Source organism: Siphateles boraxobius, unplaced genomic scaffold (assembly GCF_051911475.1).
Source record: "Siphateles boraxobius isolate OS27281-9 unplaced genomic scaffold, OSU_SipBor_1 166, whole genome shotgun sequence".
NCBI classification, from domain to species: Eukaryota; Metazoa; Chordata; class Actinopteri; order Cypriniformes; family Leuciscidae; genus Siphateles; species Siphateles boraxobius.
Genome location: NW_027508773.1, coordinates 134575 through 153327, shown reverse-complemented (window position 1 = coordinate 153327; position 18753 = coordinate 134575). Strand labels below are relative to the sequence as shown.

Sequence of the window (18753 nt, the reverse complement as noted above, 5' to 3'; positions counted from 1 at the left end):
AGGTCAGATTGGGATCGGTAGCATTCAAATATTCGTTCAGTTCCTTCAGTTCCTTCTGCTTGATCACCGATTCACGCCGGTGTGGCGCTGAAGCTGGTCACTGGGTCTGTGCGGAGGACCGGTCTGGTTCTTGTGGTCTAACAACTAGTAACTGGTCTAGTAACTCTGTGAACCTACCCAAACATTTTTTGTCTGAGAATAAGATTAAAATATACAGTTATGATTTACATATTCTTTATCGAATTTAATTTAGATAGTTTGACATCAACTGCATTCAGGTGACTTTCTGTAATCGGTGTCTGGCAACAGTGCATTGTTTTTCTGCTTGGGCAAGTGTTTCTGCTACAGCTTTTCTGGCACATGTAATCACTCATATGCCAAGCAACTAATGAGAATGTGTAACAAAGACAACGATCCATAGCAATAAACCATAGACACCAAATCTGGTCACCTGAATCCTTCCAAGACAGGAGAAAACTCACGTTTAACAATAAAGTCATTTGAGGACAGTGACATACATATTTCTAACATTTTGTAAATATGAATGTAAATAAGGGCCGGTGGAGTGATGGAGGGACTCGTAAGGGCAGGTGGAGTGATGGAGGGATTCGTAAGGGCCGGTGGAGTGATGGAGGGTCTCGTAAGGGCCGGTGGAGTGATGGAGGGACTCGTAAGGGCCGGTGGAGTGATGGAGGGTCTCGTAAGGGCCGGTGGAGTGATGGAGGGTCTCGTAAAAGCAGGAGGAGCGAAGGAGGGTCTCGTAATGGCGGTGGAGCGATGGAGGTTCTCATGGAGTGATGGAGAGTCTCGTAAGGGCAGGTGGAGTGATGGAGGGATTCGTAAGGGCAGGTGGAGTGATGGAGGGTCTCGTAAGGGCAGGTGGAGTGATGGAGGGTCTCGTAAGGGCAGGTGGAGTGATGGAGGGTCTCGTAAGGGCAGGTGGAGTGATGTAGGATCTCGTAAGGGCAGGTGGAGTGATGGAGGGTCTCGTAAGGGCAGGTGGAGTGATGGAGGGTCTCGTAATGGCAGGTGGAGCGATGGAGGGTCTCGTAAGGGCCGGTGGAGTGATGGAGGGTCTCGTAATAGCAGGTGGAGCGATGGAGAGTCTCGTAAGGGCCGGTGGAGCGATGGAGGGTCTCGTAATGGCAGGTGGAGCGATGGAGGGTCTCGTAAGGGCAGGTGGAGTGATGAGGGTCTCGTAAGGGCAGGTGGAGTGATGGAGGGATTCGTAAGGGCCGGTGGAGTGATGGAGGGTCTCGTAAGGGCCGGTGGAGTGATGGAGGGTCTCGTAAGGGCAGGTGGAGTGATGGAGGGATTCGTAAGGACAGGTGGAGTGATGGAGGGTCTCGTAAGGGCAGGTGGAGTGATGGAGGGATTCATAAGGGCTGGTGGAGTGATGGAGGGTCTCGTAAGGGCCGGTGGAGTGATGGAGGGTCTCGTAAGGGCAGGTGGAGTGATGGAGGGTCTCGTAAGGGCTGGTGGAGTGATGGAGGGTCTCGTAAGGGCTGGTGGAGTGATGGAGGGTCTCGTAATGGCAGGTGGAGCGATGGAGGGTCTCGTAAGGGCAGGTGGAGTGATGGAGGATCTCGTAAGGGCAGGTGGAGTGATGGAGGGATTCATAAGGGCCGGTGGAGTGATGGAGGGTTTCGTAAGGGCCGGTGGAGTGATGGAGGGTCTCGTAAGGGCAGGTGGAGTGATGGAGGGTCTCGTAAGGGCAGGTGGAGTGATGGAGGATCTCGTAAGGGCAGGTGGAGTGATGGAGGGTCTCGTAAGGGCCGGTGGAGTGATGGAGGGTCTCGTAATGGCAGGTGGAGCGATGGAGGGTCTCGTAAGGGCAGGTGGAGTGATGGAGGATCTCGTAAGGGCAGGTGGAGTGATGGAGGGTCTCGTAAGGGCCGGTGGAGTGATGGAGGGTCTCGTAATGGCAGGTGGAGCGATGGAGGGTCTCGTAAGGGCCGGTGGAGTGATGGAGGGTCTCGTAATGGCAGGTGGAGCGAATGAGGGTCTTGTAAGGGCAGGTGGAGTGATGAGGGTCTCGTAAGGGCAGGTGGAGTGATGGAGGGATTCGTAAGGGCCGGTTGAGTGATGGAGGGTCTCGTAAGGGCAGGTGGAGTGATGGAGGGATTCGTAAGGACAGGTGGAGTGATGGAGGGTCTCGTAAGGGCAGGTGGAGTGATGGAGGGATTCGTAAGGGCCGGTGGAGTGATGGAGGGTCTCGTAAGGGCAGGTGGAGTGATGGAGGGTCTCGTAAGGGCAGGTGGAGTGATGGAGGGTCTCGTAAGGGCTGGTGGAGTGATGGAGGGTCTCGTAAGGGCTGGTGGAGTGATGGAGGGTCTCGTAATGGCAGGTGGAGCGATGGAGGGTCTCGTAAGGGCAGGTGGAGTGATGGAGGGTCTCGTAAGGGCAGGTGGCGTGATGGAGGGATTCGTAAGGGCAGGTGGAGTGATAGAGGGTCTCGTAAGGGCAGGTGGAGTGATGGAGGGATTCGTAAGGGCAGGTGGAGTAATAGAGGGTCTCGTAAGGGCAGGTGGAGTGATGGAGGGTCTCGTAAGGGCTGGTGGAGTGATGGAGGGTCTCGTAAGGGCTGGTGGAGTGATGGAGGGTCTCGTAATGGCAGGTGGAGCGATGGAGGGTCTCGTAAGGGCAGCTGGAGTGATGGAGGGTCTCGTAAGGGCAGGTGGAGTGATGGAGGGTCTCGTAAGGGCAGGTGGAGTGAAGGAGGGTCTCGTAAGGGCAGGTGGAGTGATGGAGGGATTCGTAAGGGCCAGTGGAGTGATGGAGGGTCTCGTAAGGGCAGGTGGAGTGATGGAGGGATTCGTAAGGGCCGGTGGAGTGATGGATGGTCTCGTAAGGGCCGGTGAAGTGATGGAGGGACTCGTAAGGGCCGGTGGAGTGATGGAGGGTCTCGTAAGGGCCGGTGGAGTGATGGAGGGTCTCGTAAGGGCCGGTGGAGCGATGGAGGGTCTCGTAAGGGCCGGTGGAGTGATGGAGGGTCTCGTAAAGGCAGGTGGAGTGATGGAGGGTCTCGTAAGGGCAGGTGGAGTGATGGATGGTCTCGTAAGGGCAGGTGGAGCGATGGAGGGTCTCGTAATGGCAGGTGGAGTGATGGAAGGTCTCGTAAGGGCAGGTAGAGTGATGGAGGGTCTCCTAAGGGCTGGTGGAGTGATGGAGGGTCTCGTAAAGGCAGGTGGAGCGATGGAGGGTCTCGTAATGGCAGGTGGAGTGATGGAGGGTCTTGTAAGGGCAGGTGGAGTGATGGAAGGTCTCGTAAGGGCAGGTTATGCGATGGAGGGTCTCGTAAGGGCCGGTGGAGTGATGGAGGGTCTCGTAAGGGCCGGTAGAGTGATGGAGGGTCTCGTAAGGGCAGGTGCAGTGATGGAGGGTCTCGTAAAGGCAGGTGGAGTGATGGAGGGTCTCGTAAGGGCAGGTGGAGTGATGGAGGGTCTCGTAAGGGCCGGTGGAGTGATGGATGGTCTCGTAAGGGCCGGTGGAGTGATGGAGGGTCTCGTAAGGGCCGGTGGAGTGATGGAGGGTCTCGTAAGGGTCGGTGGAGTGATGGAGGGTCTCGGAAGGGTCGGTGGAGGGATGGAGGGTCTCGGAAGGGCCGGTGGAGTGATGGAGGGTCTAAGAAGGGCCGGTGGGGTGATGGAGGGTCTAAGAAGGGCCGGTGGGGTGATGGAGGGTCTCATCCATGGCACCATTTCCAGGAATCAGCTCTGGGCTCCTCATCCTCAGTGATGATGATGATGATATACCAGTCTGCAGACATTTCAGAATCCTACAAAAAATGCACAAAATATAATAAAAAACAGACATGTTAACAGGAGAATGTCATTTGATGTCTGTATAATAAGTAACAAAATTATCTTACTTTTTATTTTTATTTCAGGTTTTCCTTTTTTTCCCACAAATGCCGCATCACCCTGCCTTGCATCCTCTGCTCCACCACAAAAGCTCTGCAGCAAATGCAAGAAATCAAGAATAAGAATTATAATAATTAAAATAAACTACAACCTAAGATTTAAATAGATTTGTTTTATTCATTTCTGTAGTATACTCACTCAAAGCCTTCATGAGCCACTCTCCACCAGATAAACACACGTGTTCCTGTAACATCCAGACAAGATTCAGTTACCGCTGTGATTTATTAGCTCAATAAACATTTACATGTTGAGGTTGATGCTGATGTGTTATCTCACCTTTTATCCAACATAAATGTTCCTCAATTTATCAACAGTACCAATGGAAAAATAAAATAGATAACGTATGTTTAGTTACTTTATGTAGATTTGTTTATCATGTAATATAAACAGTGTTGACAACAGTAAGGACACAAAACACATCGCTCACTCAGATGTTGTGATATGCTCTTCTGCGATACTTATCCATGATTTTCCTGTCAGATGTTAAATGACATTTAAAATAAGTGTCTTTAAGATGTAAATGGTTTATGTAAATCCAATTCAGAGACGTTCGTGTGCTTATTGGAGCTCCCCTGTTAGCTATACAATAAAATGTGTTTTAACAGAAAAATCACAACTATACTGTCTAACATTTTTACACATTCAACAGTTTACAGTAGTTCAACACATGAGATTTTAACATAAGGAACCTTGTTTACTCACATTTGAAAACACCCGGGTCGCTGATCTCCGCGATGTTGATAATGACGTATAATCTCCCGTGGCCTCCTGGGATAGAAAAGTATCCGTCTACGAGCTCTTCAGAATCTGGGCAGAAGCATTAGGTCATCCGGGAACTTCTCGCCTACTCTTTCATGAGTACTGAGGTTTTGGACATACTACTCCTTTCATGTACTGTTTTATCCTACTATATAGTAGGAAAGTAGGGATATTCGGAGCCACTATTAGTATACGCACGTCCTAATCTCGCGAGAATTAGTATGTCACCCAGGTAATTCTCGCCTACTCATTTATGGATACTAAGAATTCGGACATACTTATTCGCTTGCCTACTGCTTTTCCCCTACTATATAGTAGGGAAGTATGTAGTTTTGGACACAACCCTGCTGTAGATCATCACCAATCACCTGATACTGATTCCCTGCACCTGCACTCTCTCATCAACACAGCCTATATCAACCTGCGTCCCCCTCACATCAGGGGCTGGTCTCGACAACGTTACTGCTACGTAAACAGTCAGACTCTTTACCTGAACACTCACCTGAAATCATCAAATCTACTGTCCTCCGTCTATCTCCTGTCCGTCATCCCGATTTCCAGTCATCGTGTTCATCCTTCACTCTGCTTTTACTTGAAGAAACCATTTCACCTTACCACCTCTCTGTTCTCTTCTGTGAGTGACAATTATAATTTATTCACCCTCATGAAAAGCCTGTGTGCATCTATCTTCTGCTTCAGAGATGTGGTCAGAAAAAGCACCTTTTAACATTAAAGAAAAAAATGCAATTGGGTTTTGCAATTACATAAAAGTGAGCAAATAACAGATTTTTCAATTCTTTTAGTTTCTTGTATGTAGCTAATTTAAATCATATTTTACATTATAATGGCAATGCCATCAGATTTATTCAGTTTGGATTAAACTCTTTGCTCACACTGTACTGTACTGTAGGACTCCTGACTAATAGGATCTATTCATAAGTGATCATGATTCACTAGCCCTTGAATTCGTTTTATCACTAAAAATTGGTTTTACATGTTGCATTTTTATGGATCCTCAGCCAAATATGTAAAAGAAATTAACTTTAGACTTTGTGAATCAAAGAACTAGCAGGAGGGGTCAAGAACTAGTGAGTTAGCATAGCATGTTCCCTTTCAAGGGCACTCGCGGTGCGTCTATTGACGCTAGGGGAACGCTTTGCGTGATAGTTAGCTAGTTAGTTTTGTTTATACTTTATTGTCCCCTTAGGGAAATTTGTCTTGGGTTCAGTGTATGCTGCATTTCCAGAATAAAAAATAACACATAAAATATTCTAAATCCATTACAGAATAAATCGATCACATGATGTAGCTCACAAAAACAATTTATACAGTAGAGCAAAACATGTAGACCATGCAAACGGTCGTCATACTGCACATCTACAAAGACCACTGTTATCACACAAATACCAGTGCATAAACCTAAGACCAGCAGTGAGTACCAATAAATAAAAATTATAATATAAAAGAGTAAATAATGTTAAGTAATCAGTCCGAACCAGAGACGTCATAGGCCTTTGTCCTTGTCATTCAAAAGTCCAATAGAAACAGGCACAAAAGAGTTTTTAAACCGGTTCAATCTACATTTGGGCACTCTGTACCTTCTTTCCGAAGGCAGGAGCACATATTCAGGATGAAGGGTGTGAGAAGGGTTAGCTAGTATCCTTTGTGCACCTCTGTACACAGACTACTCATATAATGTTTGGAGCGATGGATGGTCTTTCCACCCCACAATTTTCATGGCAGTCTTGATAATGTTGGAAAGTCTGTTTTTTTTATTTTACAGAGAGATCACCATACCAGGCTTGGATCCCATACCTGATTAGACTCTCCAGAACAGCCTGATAAAACACAGTCATGATTTTTTTTGTTGACACCATACAATCTGAGTCTCCTCAGAAAGTACATTCTTTGATGGAGTTTAGAAAATAATTTGTCAACATGAACCTGCCATGTGAGCATGTTATCAATGTAGATACCAAGGTATTTATGATGTGATGATGTATTATAGCACATGTAAAATCAATCCAATGGTGTGATAGAACGTCAGAGGCGAGTGACGTCATGAACCAGGAAACTATAAAGCCTGTCCAATCAAAGAAGAGCTAGCTTCTGAGTCTTCACAAGCGATCTATGTTAAACTTTCTCTGTTATTCGGTGTTGTCTGTTTTATATATATATATATGTAACAGAGTTATATATAAAGTGTGTGTCTCCACTTGCTAATAATGATCTGTTAGATAATCACACTGGAAGATGATTGGATAGAATAAGGGTTTCCTATTGGCTGGCTGGTTCTCGATGCTGCGCGCCCTATGGTGCAATTATCAGTTCAAGTGTGTAAGGCCAGTGGTAAGTCGTGTGATTGAGAGCTCTGTAATTATCTGTTCATGAAATGTGTGATATATCATGAGAAACAGCATATATATTCAAAACCAGGAAAAGCGTTTTATTATGGTGAAGAGTGTGAAAAATGTGTGTTTTATTATAGCGCCAGCACGAGGAGGAGTGTCGTATCAGTGTTAATTTTGGCAGCAATTTTTGATTTAGTCTTAGTTTTCATCTTCAGACGAAAATGCTTATTGGTCTTAGTCACATTTTAGTCATTTTGTCTTTAGTTTTAGTCTAGTTTTAGTTGACGAAAAGTCATTGCATTTTTTGTCAACTTTGTCATTACTTTTAGTCAAATTGCAGTTACTGAATTTTGGCATATGTAGCCTAGTCTTTAGACAAAAAATGTCATAATTTTTCTCTCTAGGCCAGTTCATTAAGTTTATGAGAAATTTGAATCAAGGTAACAGGCTGTATTGACATTGCACTCTAGCAGTAGCACTTGTGCAATTCTACATATCCATTTTCCTTAGTTCAGTGGTTCTTCAATTTTATTTAGAATGCCGTAACCCCTCTTCCACTTAGACTGCTGTCACACCTTTTCCATTAAGGGACAATATTTGCCCTCTTTAATCGATTTTTCCAGTTTATTTTTTACATTTATAAATACCTTTATAAAATAAATAATGATTTAAATAAAACAATGTTATACTTTTAAATATTAAATTAAAATGGCCACGAGGTGGCGGTAAGTCTGTCTATAGTTTATGAGTGTGTCATCGAGCCATTCATTCATTCAGTAACGAAGCAAGTTGCTGTACTTATGAACGGATCATTGAATCTCACGATTCGTTCAAAGCCACAGATTCGTTCACGAATCACTGCTGTGTCCTGCAGTTCTGCTGTGGCGTTTGTTGCAAAATAGAGCAATAGCCTACTGACAATACAGTTTTAAATGTAGTAGGCCTACATCACTTAATGTTACCCTTGTGTTTGTTGAACTGTTGTATAAAATCAATGTCACATTTGAAATCGTGTGGATATTCGGGAAAAATTGCATTCTTGCTCGTATAGGGCTAATATGATCAACATTAAAAACACTGCTGGATATCAGCCTGAATTTTGACCGCAGATTTAGTCTCACAAACAGCGCAAGCGGCTAGTGACAGAAAAAGACAGACTGAATGACACTTTAATTTAAGTAGAAAATCTCAAATGAAGATCGCTGAACTCTGTTTTTTCAGATCATCCGCGCTTCTTCATCATGTAGAGAGAGCGCGCGCGCATGGTTGCCAGATACCATTGAAAAGACCGGGTAGAAAACGTGTTATTTAAACAGAAAATTTTAACTGGGGATTAAATTATTGAAATATGGCAACCGTAAGCATGAACGCTCGCAAACACAGTCTGTAACGTTAATGTGTTGTCTTCTCCTTTATTCGACAAAACAAGTGGTTTTGGTAAAGTCTTGTTTTTGTTTTAACCGATCAGTCTCGTCTTTTTTCGTCAACGATATTGCATGTGTTGATAGTCACAGTTATCGTTCAATGACGTGGGTGTCAGAGCCGGCGGCAGAAACAAATCAATGGACGGGCATTTAATATTCTTGGGGGGGGCCTAATTATGACAAACAAATAAATTGTGTGGGGGGGTGCTTACATGCGCTTCATGCACACAAGGTCTCGCGCTCTCTACCTCTCCCACATAGCAAAATTTTGTATGGCCCACCTCTGGGCCTCACCCTTGCTTCAATTCTGGCCCAGTTCTGGCTGGGTCCCCGGCCCAAAACTGGTCCAACACACTGGAAACGGACTCAAACAACTTCCTCTGGCCCAGATGTGGCCCACACCCTGTGAAATGACTCTTATTTATTGATATGGCCCAGGCCCTGTAAGACAGATCTGGCTGAGAGTCGGCTGGGTCCCCGGCCCAGATGTGGCCTAGAAATTGGCATACAGTGAAACACAAATTCAACCATTTAAGGGTTTTTATTATAAAATTAACAAATACACTTTAATATAAACATGTATTAACAATAAACAAAATACACTATATATTAACACAATTGTTAAACCACAAAATAAAAAGTAAATTATTTACTGTATATGATTAAAAGGAAAACATTATTCTCTTTCCCACACAAACTTTTTCACTCTCTTTAACACCAAATTAATTACTTTTGCAAATGTCAAGTCATCATTAAACATATATCGCTATATACAGTAATGACTGTTTCAAAGCAGCTTAACAGGGTTAAACAGGAAAATGATCAATGATGCAAACAGAGTTCAATTTGGCTGTAAAGCTGCTCTAAAAAGAAAATAGTGCCATTGTTCAGCTGAATTCAGTTCAGTGTTGATTCAGTTCTGTTCAACAACTGTATAAAGTATATCAATTATAAAAAGAGTTAATTTTCATTATTAAGCAGCTCTGGAGAAAACAGTGATGTCATTGTCCAGCTCAGTTCAGTTCTCATATATTGGTGTCAATCCAGGCAGATCAATAAAATTAAGAATAAGTGTCGCCAACTAAGCAAGTCAGAGGTGACAGTGGCAAGAACCCAAACTCCATCACGAGAGAGAATGAAGAAAAAAAACCAGGCTCAGTCGGGGGGGCAGTTCTCCTCTGGCCAAACAACGAACATGGTGTGTGTTCGTATTCAGGCTGCTTCACAAGTCAGATTGTGGATTGATATCATTCAGAGTATTTTATTCAGCTGTTTCTGCTCGAAGATTGGAAAAGATTACATCAAGGTTAAAGAGTATCAAAACTCAAGAGCAAATGTGAATTTGAGAACTTGTACAATAAATATTTGTAAAATAAAATGTACACTCACAGCTCCAATGTGAAAATCTCAATTAGGCATTTGCAACTTCTCAAATCTGCCATTGCATTTTGTTTAATCAAGTGCACAAGTTAGTTACGCATCTAATATATCGCGAAAATAGTTGCAAAGTCAATGCGTGAAGATTTGAAATAGCACTGGCAGATGAGAAGTTGCAAATGCCTAATTGAGGTTGTACTGTGAATGTGAATGGTCATTGTATATCTGTGAATGGCATTTTACACATTTGTGACTACTTGTCTGCAGCTTCAAATTCAGAATACAGGTTTGTGATTATTGTCTGCGAGTGAAAAATCTCAACATTCAACAGGTTTTCAAAGTTCTCAAATTCACATCTACATGCTCTGGAGTTTTGCTCCTCTTTTACCTTCATGAGATCACGCCGGCGTTGATGAGAGGGGAGTTGAAGCTGGCCGTTTGGTCTGTGTGGTGGACTGGTCTGTTCTCGTGGATCTGATCCGATGACTGTGCCGAGGACTGTTGTGTCAACGAGGTCTTCACAGAAGTTTGTTTCTAGGTCCCGTCTAGTTGTGATGTTCTCGTCTGGCATTCAGGCTGTTGGTCATCTTAGGGTGGAGGTCCACCATCTGGTCTGGATGCGGACTAGATCCGGCTGACTACAGTAGCCTAACCTTGGGATAAGAATGAGACAGAGAGATTAACATTAGCGTAAATGCCATTCTTCTTATGATGTAACAAGTACATTTGGTGCAAGCTACCTTTAACGGATGTAAATTATAGAAATGTGAGAGTGTGTTATGTTTATGCTACGTTAAAGAGGTGTGATTTTAATATAGATTTAAACTTATCTTGTGTCTGCCCCTCGATCTGCTGCCAGTTCATCCATCGATCTCCATTTCTGCAGCATTAGACATGAGGGTTTCTCTGAACTGCATCTTTTAAATAAAGGAATAGAAATTGTGAGGTCAATATTAAATCTTAAGCATTAGTTTAAGCACATAGGTTTGACAAATGTTGTTGCCAGAAGTTCACGCAGCAGTTTAAAATATCGGTAAAACTTTACAATAAGGTCTCATTTGTTAAAAATAAGCTAGTTATTGTTAACTAACATTAACAATGAACAATACATTTGTTACAGTATTTATTCATCTTTGTTAACATTAGTTAATAAAAATACAACTGTTCACTTTTGATTTAATAATGTATTAGTAAATGTCAAAATGAAAATGAACTAAGATTAATAAATGCTTAAGTATTGTGCATTCTTAGTCCATGTTAAATAATGTAACGTTAGTTAACTTATATTAACGAATGAAACCTTATTGTAGTGTTACCAAAATATCTGTAAAAACTGTTGGTGTCAGATTCCAAACAGTGTGTTCAGATGAGACTTCAGTTTACTTTCGCTTATATTCATAGTAACGTTAACATCCCCACTGTGGTAAAAATGTTAAGAACTGCCATTTTAATTAAGTAATACAGAGATACGCTTTAATTATTTTCTTTCACTGAAGTGCACCTGCTCTAAAGCAGATTACGTTACATTCAAGAACACAAGACGTGCCAAAGACAATGAATCAAGAAGCTGCACTTATTTGGCAGCTTCTCTTATGTAACGTTATCTATAACGCTTTTCTGTTTCGGACTCGGAGTTCCCCACAGCAGTGTTAAAACAAAATAATTGTTTAATTTCAGAGTGTAACTTACACGGGTGTAAGTTAATGGAGCAATGACATGGTGGTCAGTGTAGTTCGATTCACAAATAAATGACTCTTTTGAAAGGTTAGTGAATCAAATCAGAAAGAGTTGCCTTAATAGAGAAATGCGGCGCTGAAAGCGCAACGTTAACTTACTACGATAACTAATCACTCGTTGAAAAAGACGAATTGACTGACTAAATTTTAGCAAACAAAATGGAATATAACTCAATATCATTTAATTAGCTAACATTACAGTGCACTGGATACATCACAGCAGTTTTTGTAATAAAAAAAATACACAATCATCCTAAAAAGAGACGTAGGCCTATGCCTATAGGCCTTCTCATCAACACTCCCTCCGGAACCGAAGGGTATTCTGATGTTACAGACACAATTATCATCACAAACATCTATTAAAACAAACTATTTTTTATCTTGACAGTTAAAACATCAAACAACACTAGAACAATAAATGAATTAAATTACTTACTCGTTTTCTTCAGCTGAATGATTCCTCTCGAAAACGTCGGTCTGCGTCTGCATGATCCCCTCAGGATTTAAATTAACCGCCAAAACCTTTTTTCAGGCGGCTGAGTTCCTTAATTCTAGTAGTGGCCCGCTTGTGACAAAACGAACTCGGGCTGATGGTAAATACACTGAGTATGGACCTGACACTAGTACAACTGCTTTCAGCCCATACTGGCCCATACAGAAAAAGCCGTCAGTCAGCCAGATGTGTTATGCACAGTCGGCTCGGATCTGGCCCATTATCTGTTCACCGATGCCGACAGTGAGCCGACAGTAACGTATTTCGGCCGGAATTGGCCCAACTGTGCTTGCTATCTGGGCTCTGCCGTGCGCGCTGTTTGAACGTATATTCACGTAGACTTTCGAAAACCGGGACATATTCTTCGTAGCCTTTCGAAAACCGGGACATATTCACATAGCCTTTTGAATTTTTTTTGAGCCTTTTGTATATCATAATTCTTATGACCCTTTTGTATATCAGGGAGAGTTTATACATTTCCCGGGACAGGTTGTTAAAAAGAAGAACAATCCCGGAAAAACCGGGACGGGTGGCAACACTAGCTACAACAGTTTCACAGCGATTTCAATATCCTAACTATAATTAGCCTATTGCCCAATCATATTTCGGCTATCATGAGATATCATGTTACAGTTATAGCCTATAGGCTGTGAACTAACATGAACAAACAATGAACAGCTGTATTTTTATTAACTAACATTATTAACTTTAATAACTTTGTTTTATTAACTTTTTATTAACCCTCATGGTTAGTTCATGTTAGTCATTAACTAATGTTAACTAATGAACCTTGTCTGCATTGTTCCGAGAACACAGCATGCTATAAGCCAACTTCCTATAATAACAGCCAAATAGTCACAAATCTCAAGTTAAGTATTAAATCAACCATGCATAATCAACTACGACACACTCACACACATATTGCATATCAGTGTCAAATGCATAATTTACACCACGTCTGGTGCAACTTACGAAGAGTAATAAAACCAACTGGCCTACTCACGTTCTTAATACAGCTGAAGTCGACGTTTTTGGGATTGGAATCTCATGAGTTTCTCTTTCCATTCGTTTCTGAATAGGCAAAACCGAGCACGTCGCGTCGCTATAACTTTACCGAGATGCTGCGGTCAGAGCGGCTCAGCGGGAAACCCCTTTTTTGTAAACAATCAGTCAAACTTCCGGGAGTTTTTTTTATAAGATTAGCCTATGAGTCAAACATTGCACTTAAATACACATCAATAAATATATAAATACTGCACGTAAATTATTATTATTATTATTTAAATAATTTATTAAATGCAAATTGGATGGAGGGGGGGCACAGGAGCTCTCTAGGCGGGCCCGGCCCCCTAAGGCCCGCCCATAGCGCCGGCCAAGGTGTCGTCTCTCATCGTCTTGTCTTAGTCAGGGGAAAAAAGGTGGTCGACGAACATTTTTCGTCATAGTTTTGTTAACGAAATTAACACTGTGTCGTATGCTGAATTATATCTACTCCGTTACACGATGTTTTCTCAGGTACATGCTACTGTATGTTTTGATTTTCTGAGAATACATTAATTTGAACCATGGTTTATATTTTTTTAATTTGTTCAACCTATGTCGACAGTTAGGTGTGTAAGGCCAGTGCGCTAGCACGAGGAGTGTCGTATGCTGAAATATATATACTCACTCTGTTACACAATGTTTTCTCAGTGAATAAACTGATGGGAGAAGATTTCTTGAAGTACGAACTTTATTGAACCATAACACAACGTAGAGGGGACAAAAGTCCAGTTACATACATATGTATATATATATATATATCTAGAGCATGGAGAGCAAGCAGCAGTCTAGAGTGTGTGTGCACCCCTGCCCGCGTTATTTAATGGGTGGGGACATGCTTTGTGTTGTTTGTTCGGGAGAGGAACATGCACGGTCAGCACTCGAGGGCGCTGACTGTGAGCACTGTGATGTGCTTCCCTTGCGGACACTCCGATCCCGCCTGGCGTTCTTTAGCGAGGACGCCCAGGCTCGTCTTCCCCAAGGTTCAGGTCCTGCTGCTGCCGAGGCACAGTCAAGGCTTCAGCCTTGGGTTCGCAAATGGATCTGTCAGCGGGGTTAGAGACGGGCCCAGCCTTATCTCTGACTTCACCTGACAGTTCTAATGCCACATATCAGGGTTCGGAAGCACGCGCTGCGGTTTCTTCCGCCCTGATCCGAGCACCAACACTACAGCTATCCAGTTCCGATAAACTGGATGTTGTTAGTGTTTATGCACGTGATACTGAGGATTCGCCACCTCAGTCTCATGCTTTTGAGGAGCTCATCGAGGTTGTAACAAGAACGGTTGAAAGATTAAACATCGATTGGCCGGCAGATAAGCAGGATGTTCATTCTAAAAGCAAACTAGACGAATGCTTCCTGTCCTCTTGTTCACAACCTCAATGCCGGGGCCTTCCGTTTTCCCCCGATCTCCACACCTCGGGAGAAACCAGTGCCATATAGAGTCTACAGTGCACAAACATCTCACTATTCGTCTATATCTTAATATAAAGAGCAACGGTTATGGGGAGATGCCAAAGGTGGAAGAGACGCTCGTGAGCTATCTCTCCCCTGAGTCTGCATCTTCCCTCAAGACCCCAGTATTACCCACCAAGCCAGTTAGAGTAACATCAGCTTTGGTGGAATTTTTTTCAAATGGATGCTCCTATTTCTTCTTCTGGCCTCTTCGGCGACACAGTAAACTTGGTTGTCGAGAGGTTTCAGGAGTCAGCCAAGCAAGTGGCTGCCTTCCAGAAACTTCTTCCTTGCCTGATTCATGTCTCCGGAGCTACTGAGCGAGAGCAGCCCCAAACTTCTAAAGCCAACTCCTCACACCGTGCCACACAAAAACAGAGCGTGGCTTCCCCAGCTGCCCCACAAAAATACTGGGGACATAGAAAGTATGCTCAACCGCAGCCTTCAAGTTGTGAGACAGATCTGAGGACCGTCATTATCTCCAAGAAGTCTGCGAAGAAAAGGTCCTGACGTCCGAGGGCGCAGGCCATCGAGGGCAGTCCCCCCCCTGAAGCAGAGCGGTTAACACCTCATTTTATGGTGCCCGTCTCCCTTCGGTGCCCTCAGGGGACCGTTATGCTAACCCTGCTGCCTTGTGTGTTTCAGGGCGCAGTGGTCTCCAGCGAGCACATATCTCTGGTTCCAACTGGAAACATAGTGGCCCTGGGACGCCTGCCCCCTCGAATGAGGGTCCTAGAGCATTCAGTTCAGTCGTTCCCTCCCGGTTTGCCGTTACAGGGCGACAGGCTGATTTCTCAACAACAACCGAATCCAGAAACCTGTTTAGAGAGTAGGGTTAGGTACCGAAACGCGGTGTCAATAGGGGACCGGTTCCGACATAAACGGTAGTAACAAGGCCGAATAAGAACGAAAATTTCGGTGCCTGATTTCGGTGCCTGACTCTTTTTTTACACGCTATTCATGAGGCACACACGCACACACACGCAAGGTCTCTCGCTCTCTCCCTCTCCGCTGTGCGCGCACTATACGGTTTGGAGCAGTCTCTTCTGTCTCGCAGGCTGCATTTCACGTGTTAAATTACGTGTCAGAACGCCCTCTGGGTGAGCTGATTGTCTGAAGCCCATATAGAATCATGCTAATACGTTGGCTGATGGCGCGGGCGCCGCCTCAACGCTCTTTTTACGTAGTCATATTATATCGTGCACGCACCATCTGCTCCTCAGATTTCTCTGCCGAAAAAGGAAGTTTGTCGGCAGCACGAGGAGCTTGGCAGCGAACGCAGCGTCTCGTTCCCTAGTCAGAGAACATGTTACACCAGTAACCAGAGACGTTCTCTTTCATAGGTGGGAACGAAATAAAAAAACTCGCCAAGCTAAGCGCTGCCGTAACTAGTAACGACCAGATAACTTACATGACTGGTTCAAGCAGACAAAACATGGGAACCTGGAGCCGTGTCGTGATTAGATTACCCTGGTAGTAATCTCTATTAATCTCCAGTATTACATTGTTTGATACAATATTGTTTTATTTGATATTATGTAAATGTGATTTTTTTTTTACATTGGTTTATTTATTATTACCATTTGTTACTTGTATTTATATTGTTTAAAGATTTTAAGTTAAAATTAATATTGTGTAATATTGTGTTAAGTTAATATTGTGTCCAGTTTGGCCCTGTAAATAAGAGGGTATTATTTTTTGACAAAGTGTGTGCAGTTTCATTTTCTTAAAGGGGCATTGTGTAATATTTCTGAGGATCTATTGACAGAAATGCAATATAAGATCCATAACTATGTTTTCAAAGGTGTATAAAGACCTTGCATAATGAACCTTATGTTTTTATTACCTTAGAATGAGACATTTATATCTCCATAACCGCGGGCGCCCCCTTCTATGGAGGTCGACATCGTCATGTTTCTACTATAGCCGACAGCGAACAAACAGCGCTACAGAGAGCGTTTCGTTTACCTTCTAAAATAAGTTTTCAGTGGTGTATAAAGGCCTTACTTAATGAACCATTATATTTGTATTACCTTAGAATGAGCAGTTTCTATCCACATACACCGCAGGTTCCCTTACATTGAAATGCGCCTCTGCTGTCTTAGACGATGACATTTTCCTGTCAGCAACTGTAACTTTTGTTGGTTGCAATTCGTTTTCTCACCACTAAAAATCACACACTGCACCTTTTAAGTACCAGTTCAAGAACCGTTTAAGCACCCGAACCGTTTAAAAAATACAGAGTAGGTACTGGTATCGGATGATAGCCAACCAATACCCAACCCTACTCGAGAGGCTGGTACCTCTAGTAGAATTTTTGACAGCGTGGAAGCTACTGACAAATATTTCTTGTTGGGTCCTGCAGACCATAGAAAGGGACAAATACAGTTCGGGTATCACCCGCCCAGGTTTATGGGGGTCCAACCCACCGTGGTGGGCCCCGAGCAGGTTCTGGTAATGGAACAAGACGTGAAAACCCTGTTGGACAAAGGGGGCATAGAATATGTACCTCCCTCCAGCAGGGACCCCAGGTTTTACAGTCCCATTTTGGATCTAAGAGTTCTGAACGAGTCCGTCATGCAACTAAAATTCAAAATGTTAACTTTAAGACAAATCGTGCCACAGATCAGATCTGAGGACTGGTTTGTCACGATATATCTCAAGGACGCATCCTTCCATATCACAGGAAGTTCCTGAGGTTTCCTTTCGGGGGCAAAGTATACCAATATCGAGTTCCCTTTCAGTCGATAACGTCGGACGTAGTCGACGCGACTGAAATGGGATCACGCTAGGGAGCCTATCAGCTTCGATTACTATTGAACGAGCCAATGGAATTTGGCGTGCGTGATTTGCATCACACACTCCGCCCCCGCGGCGCGGGTATAAATACGGAAGTGGATGCACGCACTAGTTGCCTTTCGCTTCGGAGCCGTTCGTCTTTGATGTCTCTGAAGAGTGCTGTTGTGTTCAACGAGCGAGTGTGTCGGTGTTCTTGCGGGAAGACCTCTCCAGCGTTGGTGTTCTACAGCGTGGTGCAGCGGTGATCGCGAGCTTCTCAGCTCTCAACTGCTGTTTTAACAGCATCAAATTTCTACTGTTTGTTTGTGTGTTGACGGTTGGTTAGAGGGCGAGAAGTGAGTGCTTCACTGTTAGTTGAAAGACTATTCAGTGTTTGCCGCGGTCATTCCCTGTGTGCTCCGGCACTGGTGACGGTCCCATTTCCTAAAAGAGCAACACGGGTGTGAGTGCGTCTTTTTCAAGATGCCATTCCATCCGTGCGTTTCTGGGTGCGGTCTGGCACTATCCCCTTCTGACGGTCACGAAAGTTGTGTCGCATGTTTGGGCTTACAGCATGCTGAGGCAGCTTTCGTGGATGAGGCATGTTCTCACTGCGGGAACATGTCCATCTCGGTGTTGAGATCTAGACTCGCCTTCGTTAAAAGCGTTGGTGCAGTCCCCACCTCTGGGCCCCGCCCCTGTTCTTCCTCTGGGTTACCTTCCCAGAGGAGGACTGGGGTGCCGTCCAAGCTGGGTGATCTGAGGATCACAGTGAGGGGTAATCCGCCCGGCCACGCCCCGTGGGTCCCTCACTCCTCTTTCACACCGCAACCGGTGGAGCTCCCCATTGATCCCGCTGGTCCCTCTGTAATGGACGGGCCAGCCGTGTCATTTGGGGCCCCTCCAGGGGATACGTTGTCAATCGCAGCATCGGAGGGGGAGCTGAACTCTGGAGATGATGACTCGGCTGCACTGCCTCCCTCCGGGAGACCAGTGTTGCCCGAGCCAGATCCAGAGATGTCAGCTATGCTGAAAAAGGCCGCCGAGGCGGTAGGGCTCGTGTGGAACCCTCCACCGTGTCCCGAGCCGTCTCGGTTGGATGATTGGTATATCGGGGCGGGCCGTACTGGTTCTCAGTCCGCCGCCCCGGTTCCTTTCTTTCCTGAAGTGCATGAGGAGCTTACGAGGGCATGGATGGCACCTTTCTCTGCCAGAAACCGCCTGAGTAGCTCCTCCCCCCTCACTACCCTTGATGGGGGAGCGGTGAAGGGTTACGAGGCTATCCCTCCGGTGGAGCGGGCCGTTGCGATGCAGTTATGCCCAACGGCGGCCGCTTCCTGGAGAGGTGATCCTCGTCACCCCTCTAAAGCCTGTAAGTTCTCGTCCGCTCTTACGGGCAAGGCTTACAAAGCTTGT

The 18753-nt window shown here is 44.5% G+C and overlaps 1 protein-coding gene across 1 annotated transcript; it reads left to right on the top strand.

Annotated features, from left to right (window-relative positions):
- Positions 1-515: 515 nt before the first annotated feature.
- LOC143740087 (uncharacterized) lies at positions 516-5535 on the top strand. The gene is made up of 2 exons (XM_077232165.1): positions 516-1868; positions 1989-5535. Exons 1-2 carry the CDS (start codon positions 569-571, stop codon positions 2039-2041), a joined length of 1353 nt encoding a protein of 450 aa, XP_077088280.1. The 5' UTR covers positions 516-568; the 3' UTR covers positions 2042-5535.
- The last annotated feature ends 13218 nt before the right edge of the window (positions 5536-18753 follow it).